This window comes from Lytechinus pictus, chromosome 19 (assembly GCF_037042905.1).
Source record: "Lytechinus pictus isolate F3 Inbred chromosome 19, Lp3.0, whole genome shotgun sequence".
Lineage (NCBI taxonomy): Eukaryota > Metazoa > Echinodermata > Echinoidea > Temnopleuroida > Toxopneustidae > Lytechinus > Lytechinus pictus.
This window is the reverse complement of record NC_087263.1, coordinates 11632005-11653757: the sequence shown is the minus strand read 5'-3', so window position 1 is coordinate 11653757 and position 21753 is coordinate 11632005. Positions and strand designations below refer to the sequence as shown.

The 21753-nt window shown below is 36.9% G+C and overlaps 1 protein-coding gene across 1 annotated transcript; it reads left to right on the top strand.

Annotated features, from left to right (window-relative positions):
* The first annotated feature begins 1540 nt into the window (after positions 1–1540).
* Positions 1541–21295, top strand: LOC129283011 (CMP-N-acetylneuraminate-poly-alpha-2,8-sialyltransferase-like). The gene is made up of 9 exons (XM_064113691.1): positions 1541–1621; positions 5692–5900; positions 7812–7928; positions 8898–9020; positions 9688–9823; positions 13736–13857; positions 14428–14517; positions 15066–15298; positions 19480–21295. Exons 2-9 carry the CDS (start codon positions 5698–5700, stop codon positions 19710–19712), a joined length of 1257 nt encoding a protein of 418 aa, XP_063969761.1. The 5' UTR covers positions 1541–1621; positions 5692–5697; the 3' UTR covers positions 19713–21295.
* Positions 21296–21753: the final 458 nt, after the last annotated feature.

Here is a 21753-nt window from a genome sequence, read left to right as displayed (position 1 = left end):
GTTTATAATTATATTGGTAAATCCCGGTCAGAAAAGTTCATGTCACCATTCCATTCTTGAGTACTATATTATATCAAGGAGATGATATCTCCTTGGTTATATGAGCATGGCCCTAAAATGATTGTGATGTGATAGGTATGAAATCATATTTTATTGGAAAATTTAGCCCTGTTCACACATCCAGCCTCCGCCACTGCAAGTCTTCCCCTCTGTTCCCCTTTCACTCTTTCCCTTCCCCCCATTTTTTCTCCCCCCATCGTCCACCAGATCTCTCTTCTTCTTTCCCCTTATTTTCTGTCTCTATCCATTTCCATATTCCAATTTGTCCCCCTTCTCCCGTTGATCGTCGATCCTAAATTTCTTCCCCTCTCAAATTTCCTAGTTTTTTTTTCTCGTTCAACTGTTTTTCCTCCATATTTCTTTCACCCTTCCTCTTCCTCCACCCCAATATTATTTTTGTATTATCTCTCTGTTTCCCCTTCCTTTTCTCTCCCTATCCTTCTTAGTTTTCTTCTTCCTCTTTTCATCTTCTCTTTTGGTCCCGCTTCTTTAAAACAAGGAGATAAGGAAATTTAAGACTGAGACAATATGTTATCCTGGGAAAATGGTTGCCCGTACAAAAATTGAACAAACTATTTCTTACAGTTTCTAATAAATTGTTGATCTATCTATCTGCCTAATAGTGCCAAGCTGTTCCGGTCATAGTCATTTCATCTTTCCATTTCCTTTTTTTTTTTTTTTTTTTGGGGGGGGGGCTCCCAACTTGTTTCAGATGCGAGTAATAATAAATATTCCATGTTGACGTGAATTCTATTAATGGCTTGGGCCTACGAAACGAAAATGTGTGGAATCTTATTTTCCCACCTAAAACATCCTAAATTGACTCTCTTCCAATTGCAAAAAAGAAGTTTTCATGGTTATTGCAGCAAATTCGAAAGATCAGTAACGATTTATGACACGTGCGTGATTTTTTATTAAGCTACCGTGGCTTTATGAATGCACCCGAACTTCCATTATAGATGCGAACCACAGTTCAGAACAGTGACCCGAACTCTCCGATCCGACAGCACTGAACTAGAAATACGTATTTCTAGTTCAGTGTCAGACAGTAAATATGAAGGCACGCCTTTGTTTTGGTCGTAGAGGGAGCTACTTAGAATAGATTCTTCGGTCTTTCGACAGAAATTAAGACTTGCAGGAAAGACGAACAAAAGAACGGTGGCATCAATGGGCCTTTGATGGCGGCCGTTCCTTTGAAGACAAGGGAACGTTGGGCGGGAAAGCCGAAGCGAAAACCCGGATGCGGTAAAAACGATAAAGAACGGTGCATGGACTTTTGACAAACTCCCTAATAGTCAACGCGCGCCCGTCCAGCACTTGCGCCCATGCACACATCCACATGTATTAATATATCAAGTCAATAATGTTGCTGTCAGCTTTCTTGTCGCCATGACAACGAGAAAGGAAGAGGGTTGTAAATTGATCCTGCACTGGCATAATCTCTGCATGGTATAATTGGTTCCTCGTATGATGTGGTTTATTTCACATAACGCGTAGATACACAGTATATAAAAACCTGGCAGTATGGAATAAATGTATTATTTCTGACACTGGCATATTGGTGAGTAAAGAAACGTTGCATATTTATTGTTGCCATGGTTGTTGTGTTGTTGATTGTGAAGGTATGCATCGCATTCGCAATTGCCCTATTGTGGAGTAATATTTGTGTATAAAACGCACTTTGGGGTTTATGTTGAGACAATGTAAACAACGGACAAGATGGTAGATGTTTGTCCAACGGAGTCCTACTTTTCTAAGGTCAAGTGAGCACGCTCAAAATATATTGAATTTGTTGGGAAACGCAAACATCGATTGCCGCCGGAGACTGAACCCCGAAATACCAGATGCGTCACTTTGCATGAAAATAATGATTAATTTTGCATAATTATACATAATTATGCACAATTCTTTACCACCGGCAAATCAAGAGAGAACAAGGAAACCATTTCTTCTGCAAACAGTGTCTGACAAGAAGGCCTTTTCTTACAAAAAGAGGAGAAAAACATGGAATGATGTTCTCAGAGAACAATAAAAAGACCACCTGTCAATTATCAAATCAGCTCTTCAGGGTTTGTTTTAAGTAATGCAGGTGTAACAGCCAGAAATTAACCAACACAAACCCTGCCCCACGGTATAAAAAAAAGTTTGATGAAGTCATAGAATATGTATCTTGTTGACTTTCAATTTAGGTCATGTTCCAGTTTTCAAAGTCAATGATCGTCACCAAGTGGTGGATTACACACGGCCTTATGCATTGAGCTTTTCCCGGGGAGGGGGGGGGGGGGGTTGGCGGGGCAGGAAGAAACACAGGCCCCCGAAGCTACCGCCATTATCATTATCCATTAAAAGCTGAAATAATAAATTCATGAGGTTTATGAATTATGCAATGATGTTCCCACGCCACCTGTGATTTTGTATGTAAAGTGGAAATATTTTTATCCGCGGTTACTATAGTAACATTGCCGGGCCACTAGAGGATAAAATATGGGTTAAGAAATTGCATGAAGTTCCATTGATAATGTTCAGTAACGTACGCAGGGACGCAGCCTCTTGCGGAATGAAAAGTTGACAAGCAAACCAAAAAGTCTTCGGCAAAAAGTTGGTGTCGTTTCGTACCCAAAAAAATGACAAGCAAACAAAAATAAAAATAAGAAAAGGTTTTAAAAAATTAAGGGGGGTTGAACCCCTGTAACCCCTCACACCCTGCGTACGCCACTGATAACGTTGAGCAATGTAGCAGATGTCTTGAAGTGCTCGTTGTTTCCGCAAACCATCGACCATGTCGACATAAGGGCAATTTCGAAATTACAACGCACACACCTTCTATAACCCAGAGAATCTTTTGTCAAAAAAACCTTCAATGACAAAACAACCTTTGTCGAAAATAGATCAAGATAGATATATGATTTATTAATAAAAATCAAGACGGTTAAGGCCGATTGCGATGTATTTACAAGGTAATAATGACACACACACAAAAAAAATGTTCAAACAATAACACAAATAATTACAAAATGAATAATACGGATAAAGCATGCATTGAAACTACTTGTGTTGTGGAATATTAGAAGGAATATTAACTGAAATTGTGTGTCTGGGAAATGACTAGTGTGTATGCTATTTTAGTATTCAACTATCTCATAAAAAAATAATCAACAAATTAACGGAAACATTAAACAAATTGGCAAAAGGTATTTTAAATGACGAAATCTTAAAGAGATAAAATATAAAAAATATATTATTCATGCATGTGCTATGATATGAGTTTATGAAAACGTGGTAACGTATGTGTTAATAATTCGTCTAGTATACTGCCAGTTTGTTTAAATGTTGATTTCAAATAATTAACTTAAATTGAATAAAGATTTTTTTCAAAGAAACAAAAAAATCAAACACAAACATAATAACAAAATAACATAATGAAAAATCCTAATATCGGCATTTCCTGGTGTACAATCAGATCTGATAATAGAGATATACTGGAGGTAAATTATTGTAAGTAAAGCAGAATTAAATTTAATCTGAAACTAACCGTTTCGTTTAAGGACTACACATATTACATGAACTAAGAATTTATTGAATAAATATTACGAATCAAAAAGTGATTGAATCATGACATTGTATATGTGCATTTAGGTAATAATCAGAGGATCAAAACAGCAGTGGCGTTCTGGACTCTGGACAATTGACGTATTAGCAATTTTCATTTCGTTTAGCAATAAGATATATAAACATAATGAAAATTTATAGTTGTCAAGATCATCGTACAGACAGGTTGGGAATGGAGGAAGCTGATAAAACCGCAGCGTGTACATTACAGACATACTATCAAAACAGGGAATTCTAACTCCCACTTCCCTGATCAAAGGTTATGGATTAGTGACCGCTCTTAGTATATTTGTTGATAATTCATAATCTAATTTTATATATTTTTTGTATTCTTTATAGAATCTGAAAAGCAGGTGTAAATGCCAAGTTTGCCTGTGTGCAAATAGAACGGTTGTTAGCACTCCTGCGTTTAGGAAGATGTGTGGGGCGATCGAAGGGGAAACAGGGCGGGGTGCATGGACAAGGCAAAATGTGCCCTTACTTTTATATGTTGTACAAAAACAATTCAATGTATTGGGTAGTATTGACCTGCTTATATGCCGCCCCTCCCTTCTTATTTAAAATGATGATTAAGGGTATTGAGTTTCCCTTTTGTGTGAAAAATATGTTTTTATGTTATTTTTGTGGAATTTCTTGTGAAGAGAACCCATACTGTATGCTTTAAAAGAAAATACCAAACGAAATGGAACAGTCTACTGTGTCCCCGCCCCCCCCCCCCACCCCCAACATCTAACACTCAAATCGTCCGGGGTTGTGTGTGGTTCACGGCTTTCTGGAGAGTGTGTTTAACAAAAATAAATATATACATACTGAAAAGAACTCAGTATCCATATGTATGTACCACACTGTGTGGAATACAATTTGACATCACCTTCAAACTTAAATTTAGGCGTTATTTTAACAAGTCTGATTCACATAGTCGGCCATGTGAGCACGCTGTGGACAGTCACACTGTATCCACAGTGTGAAAATATATTCACACTGATAAATTTAAGCATTTAAACAGGGTTGATAATATGTTCACATAGTCCACTATGTGAACACACTGCGATCACACTGCATGACACTGTGGTTTTTTTCAGCAGGGATAGTCCTACCTCAGGCGGATTCTGTTATTTCATTGTGTTCCATTTCTATTTGTAACAGGAAAGTATCTGGTAGGCCTATCTCTCTACTTACCTTTGGCCGTTTTGTACAGTATGGGCCAGTTGGGATGAAACGTTTCAGCCGTGGGCCTACCTTCTATTCACATTAAAAGGGTACGTAAGATAAACGTCATATACATCCAGATCCAGGTGTTAGAGGGTGATGAGGACATTGCACAAGTTGTATGGTTTTTTTTTTTTCAAACTCTATGCTATCGAATGCAATATTATGCCTAATAATTTTTTATTATCGTTTTTTTTGTCGGAAAGGATTAAATTAATTTTAAATTGGAAAAAATAAGTCGTGATTAATGAGAAGAAACTTATGTCAAAAAAAAATAAATCAAAGAAGAAATCAAATAAAAGAAGCATTAAAAGTATTGAAAAGATACATGTATACTAATTCAACATTATTTGGCGTATCCGTGTCGTTCTTATAACGTGAAGAAAAAGAAAAAGAAAAAAAACACCCATAAAAACCTGTAATAGATACTCCCTAAATATTAAAATGCATAGACCGAGGAAGCTAGTGGAACTTTCTATTTTCCTTCATAAATGGAAAATCGAAAATGTACATGAAAATTATTCTCTTTGTCAAAAATGTATGGTACTAGTTTTCAATTACTTTCATGTTTCTCTCATATTACTCTTACCTTTTGTATACATGTGTGTGTAAGGGTCTGTCTGTTGTGAGTGGGAGGGTGCGTGTGTGGGCGTTTTAACCCACCTGTTATTGTGAGGTGCCTTTGCCAAGTGGTCTAAGGCGCCCGACTGAAAATAGTGGAAGTCCGGGGATCGATTCCAAGGAAACGGTTCTTAAATGAGTTCTTATTTTATGTTTAGTTGTTTTTGTCTTCTGTACTTCATAACTTCATAGGGCGCCATGAGTGCATTAAGAACGTTGCGTGCCCCCAATAGAGGGACGGTCCTTTCATCATTGGCAATCGTGGGGTTTTCATTGGCAATGATTTCATTGACGTTGTCGTCACATTCCAGTCGGGTTCTGTCGGGCATCACAAGCCCGAAGGAGTCGATAAGACGGCTATTTGCTCAAGAGACAGAGGAATCAAAATCAAACTCAACCTGGTAAGACACACAGGCAGGTTTCGTCTAAATAACACACGCTAAGGAATAAAGGTCCAAGTTTGCACCTTAAATGAAACACTTTGGGATGTAATTCTGCACCCTAAGTTATAAAAGTGAGAAAACAATTCATTTTTTTTAAAGTTTTCACCTGGATTTGCTTGCTCGCACCCCAAAAGGTGCAAATTTGCACCTTTTAGGGTGCACGGTTTTTACGTTAAAGAAATTTATACCTTCCTTAATATAAAGGTTTGGTCTGATCCCTGCACTATTTAGGGTGCACAGTGTATCTCCACCATTTGGGTGCATAATGTAGCTAACAGTACCATTAAAGGTGTCTAAATGTGCATGTCAACTCCCAGAGAGTTAGTCAAATTTGAAACTCTATAATATATTATATCAATATTAATTTGAAATTTATATAGCATAGCCACTATTGTATGTAAAAAAAAAAAAAGAATCGATATACTGCATTTTGATACTCCCACTGCTTATTTCACAAAAATCTAAATGATCTACTTAAATGTTCTCTGCACAGATGTTTCTTAAATAAAGGCTCTAGAAAGTGAACGGACTGGATTATTCCTATTGCAATGGGAAGATGGTTCCACAATGTAGGAGCTGCGCAGCTGAATGCGCTTTCTCCCAGTGTTTGTTATAGTGTAAGGGTGTTTCTTCGCTGAATTGCCAATTCGTCCACTGCCAACTCGTCCACTCACCACATGGTCTACCTTCATTTAGTCTAATGCCATTCCGTCCATCAACATTTCGTCTAACAACCATTTGGTCTAATAACCATTTAGTCTAATCATCACTACGTCTAATCACTATTTCGTCTATTACCATTTCGTCTAATAACAAGTTGGTCTAATGCCCATTTTCTTTTCATTCATTTTGCACAATCAACACTTTAGCTTAATTAGACCAAATGGTATATGGACTAAATGGCTATTGGACCAACTGGTTATTCGACGGAATGGGATTAGGCTAAATGAAAGAAGACCATGTGGTAAGTGGATGAACTGATGGTAGACCAAATGATAGTAGACGAGTTGGCAATTGGACGAATTGGCGTTGGACCAATTGGAAATAAACCGTTTCTTCTAGTTAGATAGAACATTTATAGATTTTTTTTATGTACTGCATTTTTCATATTTGATGTGTTAATGGATCTATCTGTAGAAATGAATGAATAGAAGATTTATTTATTTGCCAACAAGGAAACCTCTTTAGTGAAATGCATACCATAAATCTTTTAAGGAAGATGAGAGATTTGAGATCACACTCCCAACGAATCCCCATTTACGATGGAAACATTCACTGAACTAAGGCCTACATGAAAACGAATTCACACTTTCGCACCAATACAGAATGTGAAATATGTAGATGACATCCGTTGACTGGAGCCATCTTAATGAAATAAATGGGATTCACATTATTCAAGCATTGCTATTATCGCCCTTTCAAACGGTAAAAAAAAAATCGTAATTTGAATGATGATTCCAGTGAAAAAAGGGCTAATGCCAATCCAACTTATATGTGATTTTTATTACTTTGAATTATGTTTGAATGGAAATTAAATCAAGAAGGGAGTACAATTGTCATCATAGTTTGGGTAACTTTTAACTTCCTCAGGGGTTTATTAATTTATTGATGACAACCCCACCCCCAAGAAAAAAAATAGAAAGGGGGAAGAGGTCGAATGTTTCCGTAAATACTGTCCCAACCATAATTTGCTGACAAAAAAGGTCATTAAACTTCTTTCAGAAGGCACCATCTGTGCTTACATACTTATGTCAATATAATGTTCTCAGTCCCTTTCATTTGTTTATGGTACTATCATACAAAGCAAATTATGACACGACTTTGCACCTTTTAATCTTTTGTGTATATTTATTCATTAACTATTATCAGCAATTGCTCCTGTGAAAGTGACGTCCCGGATTACGATTATGATTACCAAAATACTTCGAGGGAAATATCTCGACACAGTTCTGGAAGCCATCTTCTTAAGGGAGCAGCAAGTGATACGTAAGTACCCATTGATTCTTAAGAATAATATTCTAAGGAGGTTCTGCAAGAAAATAATGCCAGTCAACTGCAAAATTCAGTTTCAAATTTAAAAGTTATAAGATCCATTTTAACTTAATCAAATAAACTTATACCTGTTGATGCAAGAAGCAGATTGATCAATCTATTTGTAATTTGCGATGAAATGTATGGCTTTTAGTTGATTTCGGAACTAAAATTGACTTGCGATCGATTGCAAGTTTTTACAACATATTTATATATACATATATATATATATATATACACACACACACACATATATATATATATATATATATATATATATATATATATATATATATATATATATATATATATATATATATATATACTAAAGTAAGGATGAATGTTACGTAGATTAAACAATACCGTTGGCAACAGAGATCCTTGCCGGACGCCTGAATATTGTTTTGTCGAGGAGGCTTTGGGGTGAAGTTTCAACGAACGACACCGGTGCATGGCGTCAGTTCGATCAGCTGAGTGCTATAGTGCAGTGGGTTTGGACCCACATGACTCCATTTGCCCTTTTAACAACAAAACCTGGGCTTCGGGGCTTGTGCAGGGATAACTTGGAGACTTATGTCAATGGTTTATGACTCAGCGACCAATAGAACCCTGCTCGAGCCCCGAGACAATACTACCATGGTATCTTATTCTTATCGTTGGCTTTGCTTTCGCCATGCTGCCATTCTGCCGAATGTTTTTGCAAGGAGCTCCCTTGGTTCTTGCCAGGAATCCAATAATGAAAGCACAGTGTAATTTCATAAAGGCCTAGGTTGTAACTCGAACCAACGACTCATTGAATGATGTTCAGTTGATATATGCAGTCCAGGCAGATTTAATCGGGAATATAGAAATAATTTGTATGTACGTCCAATAATGTGATTACTGGTAATTCTCATCTATGTATTTCTCATCTATGTATTGCAGAGAGAGATCGATAGTCAACAGTCTGTGGAATTTCAAGGACATTAATGATGAAGTTCTGTTTCTCTATGAACAATTGGCCATCAGGAATAGTCATGTGAATCATACAAATACAAACATTTTCAGGTGAGTTTGAACCATGTCCCAGTAAGAGGCAACAACATTTTGGGGGATGAACAACCATCCCCCTTTTTTTGGAAGTAGTTAGATGGAGGAGAAAGATAAAAAGAAAAAAGAGTGGAAGAAAGAAGGAGTATAACAATTGTGTGGTCACAATCACGTCGCTCTATTACACTTGTTATTCGAATTGGAAAGAACATAGAGTTCCGTTTATGTCATCTAGCTCCACCCCTCTCTATTACAACACAGTCTGATGCCACCACTGGCACAATGGAAAATCCATAACGCTCGACAGTTGGTGTTGGCGTTTATCATACATTATTCGATGGGATAAACGCCGAAGTGACGGTGACCTCTGAAATAACTTTTATTTTATTTTATTTTTTATTTATTAATTTTATTTTATTTTATTTATTCTATTTATCTATTTTATTTTTATTTTTTATTTTATTTTATTTTTTTTTTATTTTATTTATTTATTTATTTATTTATTTAATTTTTTTTTTTTTTTTTTTGGGGGGGGCAGTTTTCATAAAATTACATACTGCAAGTACTTCTGGTAATTGCTGTGACACTTGACCTTGGTATTAGATGGTGTCCCTCCCACTGACGAGGCTACCCAGTGACACGAGTTTCTCCAAAATCTATCATCTGTACTGTTCATTCTTTTCAGAGATGAGCTGGCGAAATATCGAGCTAATTTGAACGGTAGTTCAGCCATTCTTCTTCATCAAGGCAATTGCCAAGTGAATAGGTCATCCAAAAAATTGATTAAAACATCTGCAGAATTCTTTAATCTCCTTCCAAAGGTAAGTGATATTCACAACTAATATTTTGTAAGCATATTCCATTCCAATAGAGTTTATGCTTGTTGGGGTTACAAGCAGAGATTTTTGGAGGGGGGGGGGCTTCTATGCCCCAAAAAGGTGCTCTTGTCGACAAAAATTGTCAACCACGAGGAATGAATGGATCGACATTGACCTGTTAGTGAGTTGAAAAGAAAATCTACCCCGCATGCGTACATGAGATGGGGGCCATGGACCCCCTCCCCCAAAAATTATAGATCAAGAAGAAATGGCGTAAGAGAAAGAGAGTGACAGAAAAAGTAGTGAAGGAAATTATTTTCTGATTATTGTATCAAAATTTTTGTGCTCGCTCGCAGCTTTTATATTAGAAATTTTGTCAATATGCCATGTCTACCCTCCCCCACAGAATTCTTTGCTTATTTCGTTACTGGTAAACGCCCGAACCCCTAGTTTATACGGTTTGTTTCTACGTTGGCTACCAGTAATCTGATATAACCACCTTAAAGGGGAATCCAACCCTAATAAAATCAGACAAGTTGTTTTGTAAAATTTTAAGCAATATCGGACAAACAATAAGAAAGCTATGAATTTGTAAAAGTTGTATGTATTGGTAATCACTTACTCATGGAGACTTCAAACTGACCGCATAAGTGTTGTCATAGTGATGTAAGGCAAGGACTACTCTTGTACTCTAATACGCAAAGTTGCTAAAATTTCAAATTATATTTTTCTTTCATGAGGACCTAAAACAAAATACTACCTACCAGATAATATCTTGTTTACTGCCCTAGAGGAATGGATACATCGGAGAAAATCACAAGTCCCTGATAATTGAGTACATGACATGGCCTATGAGAAAGTTGTCTTTGCCCCTTGTCATAATTTACATACCGAGTTGCCAATTTGAAATCTACATAGTATTAGTGATCAACATTTTAACGGACAAGTCCACCCCAACAAAAAGTTGATTTGAATAAAAAGAGAAATATCTAAATAATAAAGTTATGACATTTTTAAGTTTTTCTTAATTTCACAAAACAGTTATATGCACATCCTGGTGGATATGCAAATGAGGAGACTGATGACGTCATCCACTCACTATTTCTTTTGTATTTTGTTATATGAAACAGGGAATATTATATTTTTCTCCTCATTGTCAAGTGAAACAATGATCAATTCCTCCCTGAACATGTGGAATGAGTATTGTTTAATACTATATGATTCAGTCAAGTTGGTCCTTATTGTCAAATCTGTAAAAAATGAAATATTGTATAATTCAAACAATAAAAAACAAAAGAAATAGTGAGTGAGGGACATCATCGACTGTCTCATTTGAGTTGTGCATATCACCGTTTTGTGAAAAATAAGCAAAACTTTAAAATGTTATAACTCTTATAGTTTACATCCGATTTGGATGAAATTTTCAGCGTTTTGCTAGTTAGATTTTTCTCTATTTATCCAAATCAACATTTTCTGGGATGGACTTGACCTTTAAAGCAACCATAGCTTTCTTATTGCTTGTCCGATTTCTTTCAAGCTTTTACCATTATTTTCAATTCATTTAACTACTTTTCAACACCACATTTTATGGCCAAGGCTGGATTCCCCTTTAATGATGATGATGATGATGATAATAATAATAATAATCGGCTTAATGCATCGGAATGACGTTTCTAAGCGCTTTACAGATATTTGATTACCCCGGTCATCGGATCCTGAAATGCCCGCATATGTGTGTATGCACTTCCTCCACTCCCGGGGAAGCATTCCAACAAGAAATCCAAGACTTGACTGCTAGGCGCATACTATACATATTGGATTTCACACCATACCTGGTGGGTGTTTCATAAAGCTGTTCGTAAGTTAAGAGCGACTTTAAGAACGACTGGTGATCATTTCTTTTGGTAAATGGTACACCATTGGCGATGGTTTAGCGCGTAAGAAAGGTTCACCAGTCACTCTTAAAGTCGCTCTTAACTTACGAACAGCTTTATGAAACGGCCCCCTGGTAGTACCCATTTAACATCGGGGGGGGGGGGGGAGAGTTGTAAAGTGTGGATAGATCCCTTGCCTTTGGTCCACCCATTACTTGGTCTAATACTGATTAGCGATCATTTCTAATAATTCTCAGATGCATGGTATAGTCTCCAATCTGTCTACTTTTCATTTCGTTTTATTTATTTGACCACTTAAAAAAAGGCCTATAAATTATCCAGTGTCATATTATAAACAGTAACAATTTAACATGAACAGGACCCAAAGAATCTGCTTATAATCCAGGGATACATGTCAATCATTAGAATGTATAGACACCCTCCCACACACACACACACTCCTAGCATACCAACACATCCTAACACACAGCTACGTCCATACACAATATACTTACTATCTTGTACATTATAACGCGATAAAAACAATAGACCGAGCGGTATTTCACCTAGTGGATATTATGTACGCAATGCTGGGTACTAGTATATCCTATCAAGAAATTGAAAAATGGTGAATGACGTAATTGGCAACAAGACTCATTGTATTGTAGACATTAGACAAAATGGATGTAGACCAACTGACAATTGCCGTTTGTACGGCTCTGGGTTTCACTTGGCTTGACCTAGTCTGCAGGCACAGACCGTGGTTGAAACTTTGATTTGATAAACAAAGGTCTTCACACAAAACTAACACAATTAAATGTTTGCCTTTATTCTGCGCGAAAGGGCTCTCTGTACACAAGTCATCGTAGGCTGCGTATTCAAATCACTAAACTCGAGTGAAGGTTTGCAAAGCAGACTAGTCTTGTCCTCGACCTTCATTTACAGTATTGATTTGACCGACAGACGTTTATCATCAACCCCCCCAAAAGGAATTTCAAGTCTGGCCCAATTGTAATTAAAGTCCACCCCAACAAAAAATTGATTTAATTAATGAGAGAAAATCCAACAAGCATAACACTGAAAAATTTCATCAAAATCGGATGTAAAATAAGAAAGTTATGACATTTTAAAGTTTTGCTTAATTTCACAACACAGTTACATGCACACCCTGGTCGGTATGCAAATAAGGAAACTGATGACGTCATCCACTCACTGTTTCTTTTGTAGTTTATTATATAAAATATGAAATATTCTAATTTTCGCTTCATTGTCAACGACTAATTCCTCTCTGAACATGTGGAATTAGCATTGTTTTGTATTATATGGTTCAGTCAAGTTGGTCAACTTTTTAAGCTGTAAAAATGAAATATTGTATAATTTGAATAGTAAAAGACAAAAGAAATAGTGAGTGAGGGACATCATCGACTGTCTCATTTGCATGTCACTCAGTTGTGCATATCACGGCGATTTTTAAGAAATTTTCAGCGTTATGCTAGTTTGATTTTTCTCTATTTATTCAAATCAACACTTTTCTCGGGTGGACTTGACCTTTAATGCCTATTGATTGGTAGGATTGATTAAAACACGGGGGGTGTCATGAAACATCTTGTGAGTGATTTCCACGGACTAGTTTGACTAGCCAATCAGATGCAAGGATATCAGTAGCTTATAACAGTTGGTGGAAATGACTACATTTAAGTTTTTGTGTTATATATGATCTATAGGCCTATTTAATCCATGACCGGATGAATTCGCGTTAATCGTGAATTGCCATGCTACTTGACAGTAGTATAGTTAGGTGACCTAAGAGTGAAAATATAAAGGGTAGAATTGTTTATTTCACTCATTTTCGAGTAACCTCCAGACGATCACGAATGAAGATAATGATTTTGAATCGGTTATTTAAATGGAATAATATTTTCACCTTCACTCTGAATTAACTAATTAAAAACTAATTTTCCCAAGCATTCTACTCGTACATTTAACATTATGCAATATTCATGATATTAATGAGGGAACCCTTTTCCGTTCATTTTTAAAGGGTGATCCATTTGGTCTGCCGGAGCAAAAACGTTATCCAAAATGTGCAATTATAGGAAACAGCGGATCACTTCTACACAGTGGTTGTGGAAAATCTATCGACGAACACGATTTTGTAATCAGGTATGTTTTTTTATATTTATATTTGTTTTCTTTGACCAAGTAAATGGCAACTGCTGAGAAATTATTAATTTAGGCCTGCTTAGAAAGGAACATTATGGGGGTAGTGAGTACCAACCATAGGCGGCGGAAGCGGGAGGGGGGGCGGGGGGACGTGTCCCCCCTAAATTTTAGGTGGGGGGATGGTCCCCCCCCCCTAATTTTTTAGTTGATAACCTTTTTTTTTTTTTTTTTTTTTTGCTTGTCAATTTTTTTTACTGCGTCCCCCCTAAAATTTTTGGTTGATAACCTTTTTTTTTTCTTCTACATAAAAGGTATGGTAGGGTAGGCATGGTAGGATTAAGATGCGCACGAAGTCACATTTAGGACATGGTTACAGGCTTTAACAAGTGAACAAACCGAGGACTTTTTCAAATTATTATGGTAATAATTATAAAGTGTGTCCTAGAATAAGGAAAACCGGGATTACCGGATTTTTTTCCCTTCAAAATAACCACATGATTTACGCTTTATTTCATTTAAATGCGAGTCATGTCATTCACGTTGCTGATTTTATTTATTTTTACCATACAGATGTAACCTTGCATCTTTAGCTCCTTTTAAAGAAGATGCTGGACTAAAAAGTGATTATATTACTATGAATCCAACACTCTATTTAAGAAGGTAAGAATACAAGCAAAAAAGTGTACTATACAGACAGCGGAACTTTTTTATTTGAAAATATGTGCTTGGGGGATCTGACCACGCAAAATCACAATCAGTTGGTTATTTTTACGTTCTTGTAAACGAATATTGAAAAAAGTGGGGGCTGAAGCCCCAAACCTAACACTGCAATAGTGATCCTTAACCCCCCCCCCCCCGAATTTATATATTTGGGCTCCTTTCTAGTCCAAATGGCCATTCTGTTTTACAACATGGTCGCCGGGGGCCATTCTGAATTTCGGCCCCAAACCTAACACTACAATAGTGATCCTTAGAACTCCCGAATTCATATATTTTGGGCTCCATTCTAGTCCAAATGGCCATTCTGTTTTTCAACATGGTCACCGGTGGTCATTCTGAATTTCGGCTTTCCTGATTCAGTCCACACGTAGAAGACTGTCATACCCGCTATTTTTTTTTCCGACCCCTTAGAACACAAAACAATCGAGAAACGGACCTACATAACTCTGACTTTGTAGTACATTGTCCTTATTCGTTTTCGTTTGCAGATATAAAGGGCTGGGTAAAAAGGAGAACATCGACAAGTACAACCAAGACATGTCGCAGTACGGCGGAATGCTCAGTATACCTTGCTTTGGTATGAAAGAAAAGCATAATGCACGGGCGATTCGATCTTATGAAGGGAAGAAACCGAAAATTGTGTGCATGAACGGACTTCATTTTAGAACTGTCACCGATTTCTGGAAAAAGACGGGCGTCATAGATAAGAAACCCTCTACAGGTAATCCCTGCGGGGAAGAAAAAAGTGTTTTACACAGTGTTAACAGTGTGTTTACTGTGTTAAGCCAAGTGTGGAACCCAGTTTGTTCACTGTGTGAAGAACAGTGTTTCGTATAGTGTGTTAACAAAATGGGATACAGTGCAGGGGCGGATCCAGCTCCCGCCAATAGGGGGGGGGGCCCGAATTTTTGTCACCCATATTTTCCCCGATCGGCCGCTCAAAGTTGATTTTTGTTTGTTTATATGAAGGGGGTGTCTTAGTGGCGTAATGAGCCCAAAATTTTGGAGGGCGTTCGATACGGCATATCGCGTAAAATCAATAAGTTGCGAGCGAAACGAGCGAGCAAAATTTTTGACATTTTAATTACAAAAATCAAAGTTTGTGATAGATTTTGACATAACATTTGAAAAAATTGTAGGCAAATACTTTACACTTATCCCTTTCCTTTTCTCCCCAAAACGCCGATGTCCTAACAGTCATTTAAAAAACTTTATTATTATACAACAACATTTAAAAAATGTAAAAATTTCATAAGCCATATTTGAATAGTACGAGTGCGAAGCGCGAGCTGAAAATCTTTGGAATTTCATGTATTTTGTCTTGAAAATTGAATATTCTGGGCAATTTTTGACAAGATGCGTATGAAACTAAATATCTGTAATGGGTTCTGGCTTGATCGAAAAAGGACCTGTTAAGGACGACTTGCAGTTAGCCATTAAGACGATACACATGATATTTTTACTTTTAGATAATGATAGCGCGAAGTGCGAGCTGAAATTTTATTGACATTCCGACCTAAAAAAAATTGACATTCTAAGCACTTTTTGAAATAAACGGTATAGGTATAAAACTAAACAATTAATGCGAGCGCGAAGTGCGAGCAGAAAAAAATTGAGATTTCAGACCTAAAAATGGGACACTCTATTCATGTTTTGTAAATCATAAAAAAGGATGGGTAATTTGGTATCTTCCTACATTAATAATGCGAGCGCAAAATTGATTATTTTAGCACGTTTTGAATAAAGATCAAGCTGCATATCTCAATAAACATGTGTGCGCGTGTTTTAGAGTTAGATAGAATCTGGGCATTCTGAATACATTTCATTTTTTATCATGAAAATCAATAATGCGAGCGCGAGCGGAAAATATTTGATATTCCGGTATGAAAAGGGTTAATTTAAGCACTATTTAAAGCACTGTGTAGGGAAATTGTGAAGTTTATGTGGAAAGCACATATGAAAATGATGACTATCTTCCCATTCCTCTTCTTAAGCGCGATATGAAACTTGTCGATATTGCTTTCTGAAAAAGGGACAGTTTAGTTATTAGGAATTCATGAAAATTTTATTTTCATATTCATTAATATAATAAGTCTAAGGAGTGAGTGAAAATTTGTTGACATTTGAGGCCTGAAAACTGGATATTTTAACCAATTTTGTAATCATGAATATGATTTATGAGTTGATTTATTTTAACTATTAATGCGAGCGCAAATCGCGAGACGAAACTTTTGATAAACTGTCATAAAAGTGGGATTTTAAGTAGTTTGTTATAGAATTAATATAGATATTCAGATATATTAGATATGCAAAATGTATTGTCATGCTCAAAATAAAAAGAAATTACATTGGCATAAAAATCATATTCCGGCTGTTGGTATACAAAGAACAATATATAACATATAATAAATGATTACAAAAATAATGGCATTAAATGATATACAAAGCAAAAATTACACAGTGACCAAATACTAACCCAAAACAATATGATACGTTGCAAGGGCAGCTGCACTGAAACTTTACCTGGTGCCGAGGGGGAAACGCCCCAAGCACGGTGCCAGTCCAACACATCCATGGGCCCCGATTCGACATTGGACAATCACAACACATCACACTACACAAACACAAAATACCCATCCACACCATACCATACTAAAAAACACATTACAAAAGCTCCACACCAAAAACACACCCCATACCACACATTACAAAAACACATCACACTACAACACAACTCACAACACATCATACCAATCCACATTACACACACTCAAGAGTCATCAATAACAATGATGTCGAAACGGCACCCATCCAGTGCTGAAAACCACCAACGCGCCGCCCGGCGGTCCCCCCACAGGACCAGGCAACATAGCCTCAGCACAGTCGCCCCTGCATCGTATAAAAGTAATATAGCATGACAATTAAGTACAATACAAAAAATCAATTAGATTGAAATACATGTTGGAGTAAGTACTTGGTGGTATTTCGGTCTCAGTTTGAACTTTGAAGGGTATTGCCCACCAATGCCCACTAACAAACGATATTGCACATGACATAAATTTAAGGGGGGTCATCGTTTAAACTCTGCATTGTACAGAACCATTGCATTTGTGAGGAAAGAACATCTAAACCTGCTAGTCCTTATTCTTGGTAACCGGGTCCGCCCAGACCTATTAAAAACTACAAAGTCATGGAGGGGATGGATATCGTCTCTGATAATATATAAAGAATCTTATGGAATAAACAAAAACAATGTGTAGGCCTACTTGGCAAATCAAATAATAAGATTTGCACACAGCGCAAAAAGCTGCAAATGATATTCACACCATAAAACGGGCATTTACAGAGCACTTTAAAAAAATCAATATGTAAATCAAACAAACTAATAAAAGCTCGATGTCCGATCTGAAATATGTTTTGTATATTGACTTCAAAACTTAATATTTTAAGCTACATATCAGCCTATTGAGCAAGATGTGTATCTCATCGAACAGGCTAGGCGAGCGCGAAGCGCAAGCGAAAATTTGATAAAGTGACATGAAATATATATTTTAAAATCATTTTCCAAGTCTTCCCCTGGCCTTATCTTATTTACTCGTCTCCCTCTTATATTTTTCTCCTTTCTTTCCCCTTTTTTCTTTTTTTTTGCTCCGCCAATAGGAGGGGGGGGGGGGCGGGCCCCTCGCCCCCACCCCCTGGATCCGCCTATGCAGTGTGTTGTACAGTTTGTTCAAAGTGTGGAATACAGTGTGTTCTACAGTTTGTTCAGTGTAGAATACAGCATGTTCAGCAGTTTGTTCACAGTGTGGAATACTGTGTGTTCTAAAGTTTGTTCCCAGTGTAGAATACAGCGTGTTCTACAGTGTGTTCTACAGTTTGGTCAGTGTAGAATACAGTATGTTCAGCAGTTTGATCACAGTATGGAATACAGTGTCCTCTACAGTTTGTTCCCAGTGTGGAATACAGTGTGTTCTACAGCGTGTTCAGTGTGCAATACAGTGTGTTCAACAATTTGTTCACAGTGTGTTCACAGCGTGGAATACAGTGTGTCACAGCGTGGAATACAGTGTGTTCTACAGTTTGTTCAGTGTAGAATACAGTATGTTCTGCAGTTTGTTCACAGTGTGGAATACACTATATTTACAGTTTGTGCACAGTGTGGAATACTGTGTGTTCTAATGTTTGTTCCCAGTGTGGAATACAGTGTGCTCTACCGTTTGTTCACAGTGAGTTTACAGTTTGTTCACAGTGTGGAATACAGTGTGTTCTAAAGTTTGTTCCAAGCGTGGAATACTGTTTGTTCTACAGAGTGTTCTACAGTGAATTTACAGTGTGGAATACAGTATGTTCTGCAGTTTGTTCAGTGTTGAATACAGTGTGTTGTACAGTTTGTTCACAGTTTTGAAAAGAGTGTGTTCTGCTGTTTGTATAGTGTGTTCTACAGTTTGTTCACATTATGAAATACAGTGTGTTTTACTTTGTATTCACAGTGTGGATCACAATCTGGTCTACTTTGTGTTCACAGTGTGGATCACAATCTGTCCTACAGATTGTCCTGCACCGTCCCCGTTGCGATTGCGAAAACTTGCGAAGACCCGAGAGCGTTTCATCAACATGTTTGTCCGACAATTTGTCAAATCTGATAACTTTGTTTGATTTTCATTGGCTGAGAAGTGCTGTAACTATGGGAACTGTCGGATAAAACGGGACTTGTCGGATAAAACGTGCGGCAAGTCCTTCCATGAAACGCTCCTCATGCAGATGATTAGTAAACACCTTCCAAAAAGATCTTGGGGGGAGTTACTTATCATCAATGATCATGCTAATCGGCTCCTCAGTGTGTATAAAAAAATATATATTTTCTGACAAAATAGCTTCTGACAACTTCGTACCTTTTTGCAGGTTTCTATTTGGTGACTATGGCGGTACAGCTGTGTGATGAGATAGACCTCTATGGATTCTGGCCGTTTTCATCCAGATTAGGTAGCAACAAGACCGAGGTGCCTTATCATTATTTCGACGAAATGACGAGCGTGAAAGCGGAAAGTTCGCACAGAATGAACAAAGAGTTTACCACCCTTTTGCAGTTACACCTACAAGGCATTTTAAGGGTGCATCTCGGATCTTGTAGTTAATAAATATTTCATGTTTGCACATAAACGGTCGCGTATCTAAGGTAGGGGGGCACGTGCCATGGGCGCCATTTTCAGGGGCGGTAACGATGCAGAAACGCCTTTTAAGAGTTTAAGCAGGTTGTTTAAGCCCGTTACTCTAGCAACTATCGTTTAAAGTTTTAAACATTTTCCAACAATAAAAAAAAAGGTCTAAACAACTGTTTTGAACTTTAAACTACTTTTTGTCAGGGTCGGGCTTAACAACTTGCTTTGACGTTTTTATATGCAGTGAAAAGTAATTGAAAAAGAAGTCTAAAGGTCCCCCCCCCCCCGAGAAAAGCAACGATAGAGAAAAGGGTCCTTGGTAATTTTAATTTGACCATCGCCAGACATTGGGCGGAAATACAGCTCTTAAATGTTGCAAGGGACGCAGATTTTATCCTTGCTCCGTGTGCTATACACCTCTACATTTGTATTATACTTTCATACTGAAATAAATCATTATAGTCTTGATAATATACCATAATTTGAGCTTGTGCCATCACAACTGGTTGGCGCGTCTGGTAGAGTAACCCGTAACCAGACTATTCGAGTGAAGGCGCCCCCCCTATGTTCCCTTAAGGGGCTATTTCTTTACGGTGCTTTAACATAACATCCAAAATGCCAACTTCCTCGATCAATATAACTGTCTATCAGTTGTGGGTTGGTTTATACTTATGGAGGTGCACATCTTTTCTTCGTTTTGATGTGTTTGCTTCTTTATTTTGATTTTTCCCTCTCTCTCATTTATATTATATTTATTTCTCTCTCTCCCTCTCTCTCTCTCTCTCTCTCTCATTTACAGCCCTGGTACAGAAAATCCAGCGCTAAGAAACATTCGTATGATCAAGCGCCTTATAAATGTTATAGTTATTATCATTATTGTATTCTCAATCCACAATGCATTTGTATGCAGATTTCGAATCCTCAAAGAAATACCAGGTTCTAAGGTTTTTGCATTTTAGTTCGTTTACCCCCTCCCCAATTATGTTATTTGTTTGTTTTATTTCCGCATATAATATAACAGATACAAAGTACATACAAATACATATAACATGAGATGATGGGGTCAATGTTAAGATACAATAATAAAAGGTAAGAAATAAAGTAAATTATACGGCTGGTAGTCCATATTCAGCTGCAATAATGCATTGCTGCTGGTCTTCCATGGAGCCAGTTTACTTACAAAAAGGCTATGATTACCATAAAATAAGAAAGTTGACCATCAGACACATAAAAGAAATCATTAAAAAACAAAGAAAAATCATATATCCTACACCTACCCCCTCCCCCCGGTACAAATCAGTGGTTTAATTTCATTTAGCACAGATATATTTCAAAAATGTATTTTTAAAAGAATTGAAAGTGGTGACATTACGCACGCACAAAGGGATTATGTTGAATTCAGATGCAGCTCGGTAAGAGAAAGATCTTTTACAACTATTGTTATTCATGTTTTTATTCAATTCGTGATACAGCCTTTCATATAAATTTTCACCCCCCCCCCATTAAAAAAAAAAATATTGTACTTTAAGCTTATAATAGATGAAAACGAAGAAAAGAAATTCAAATTTAGTACAACTTGAATGCCTGACCACTTCTCTTGTTTATCATGTTTATCGGAAAACTTAAACAAACAAAAAATGTGCCAAAATTCAACTACTTTGAATTGATAAAAGTAGCTCCCTGTCCACCACCGATTGGTACGCAAATTGACAGTGAAAGTAAAATAGAATAAGATTGGATCAGTTAAGATCTAAACAAAAAATCTATCATTATAGATCATGACTTGTAGATAGGTTAGTCTTTCCAATAATAATGTCAGGAGCAATAATAGACATTTGAGCTATCACATATTTATTTTCCTTTGAGGCCTAGAAAATCAATTGAATAACATGGCTTGATTTGGCTTCTAAAATGTAGCATTTTTTTGAAATTTTGTTTGAAAAATATGGTTTTAGCCCAGTCTAGAAAAAATTTGTTCTTATTTCATAATAATATGCATATTTGGCCTATTGCTATT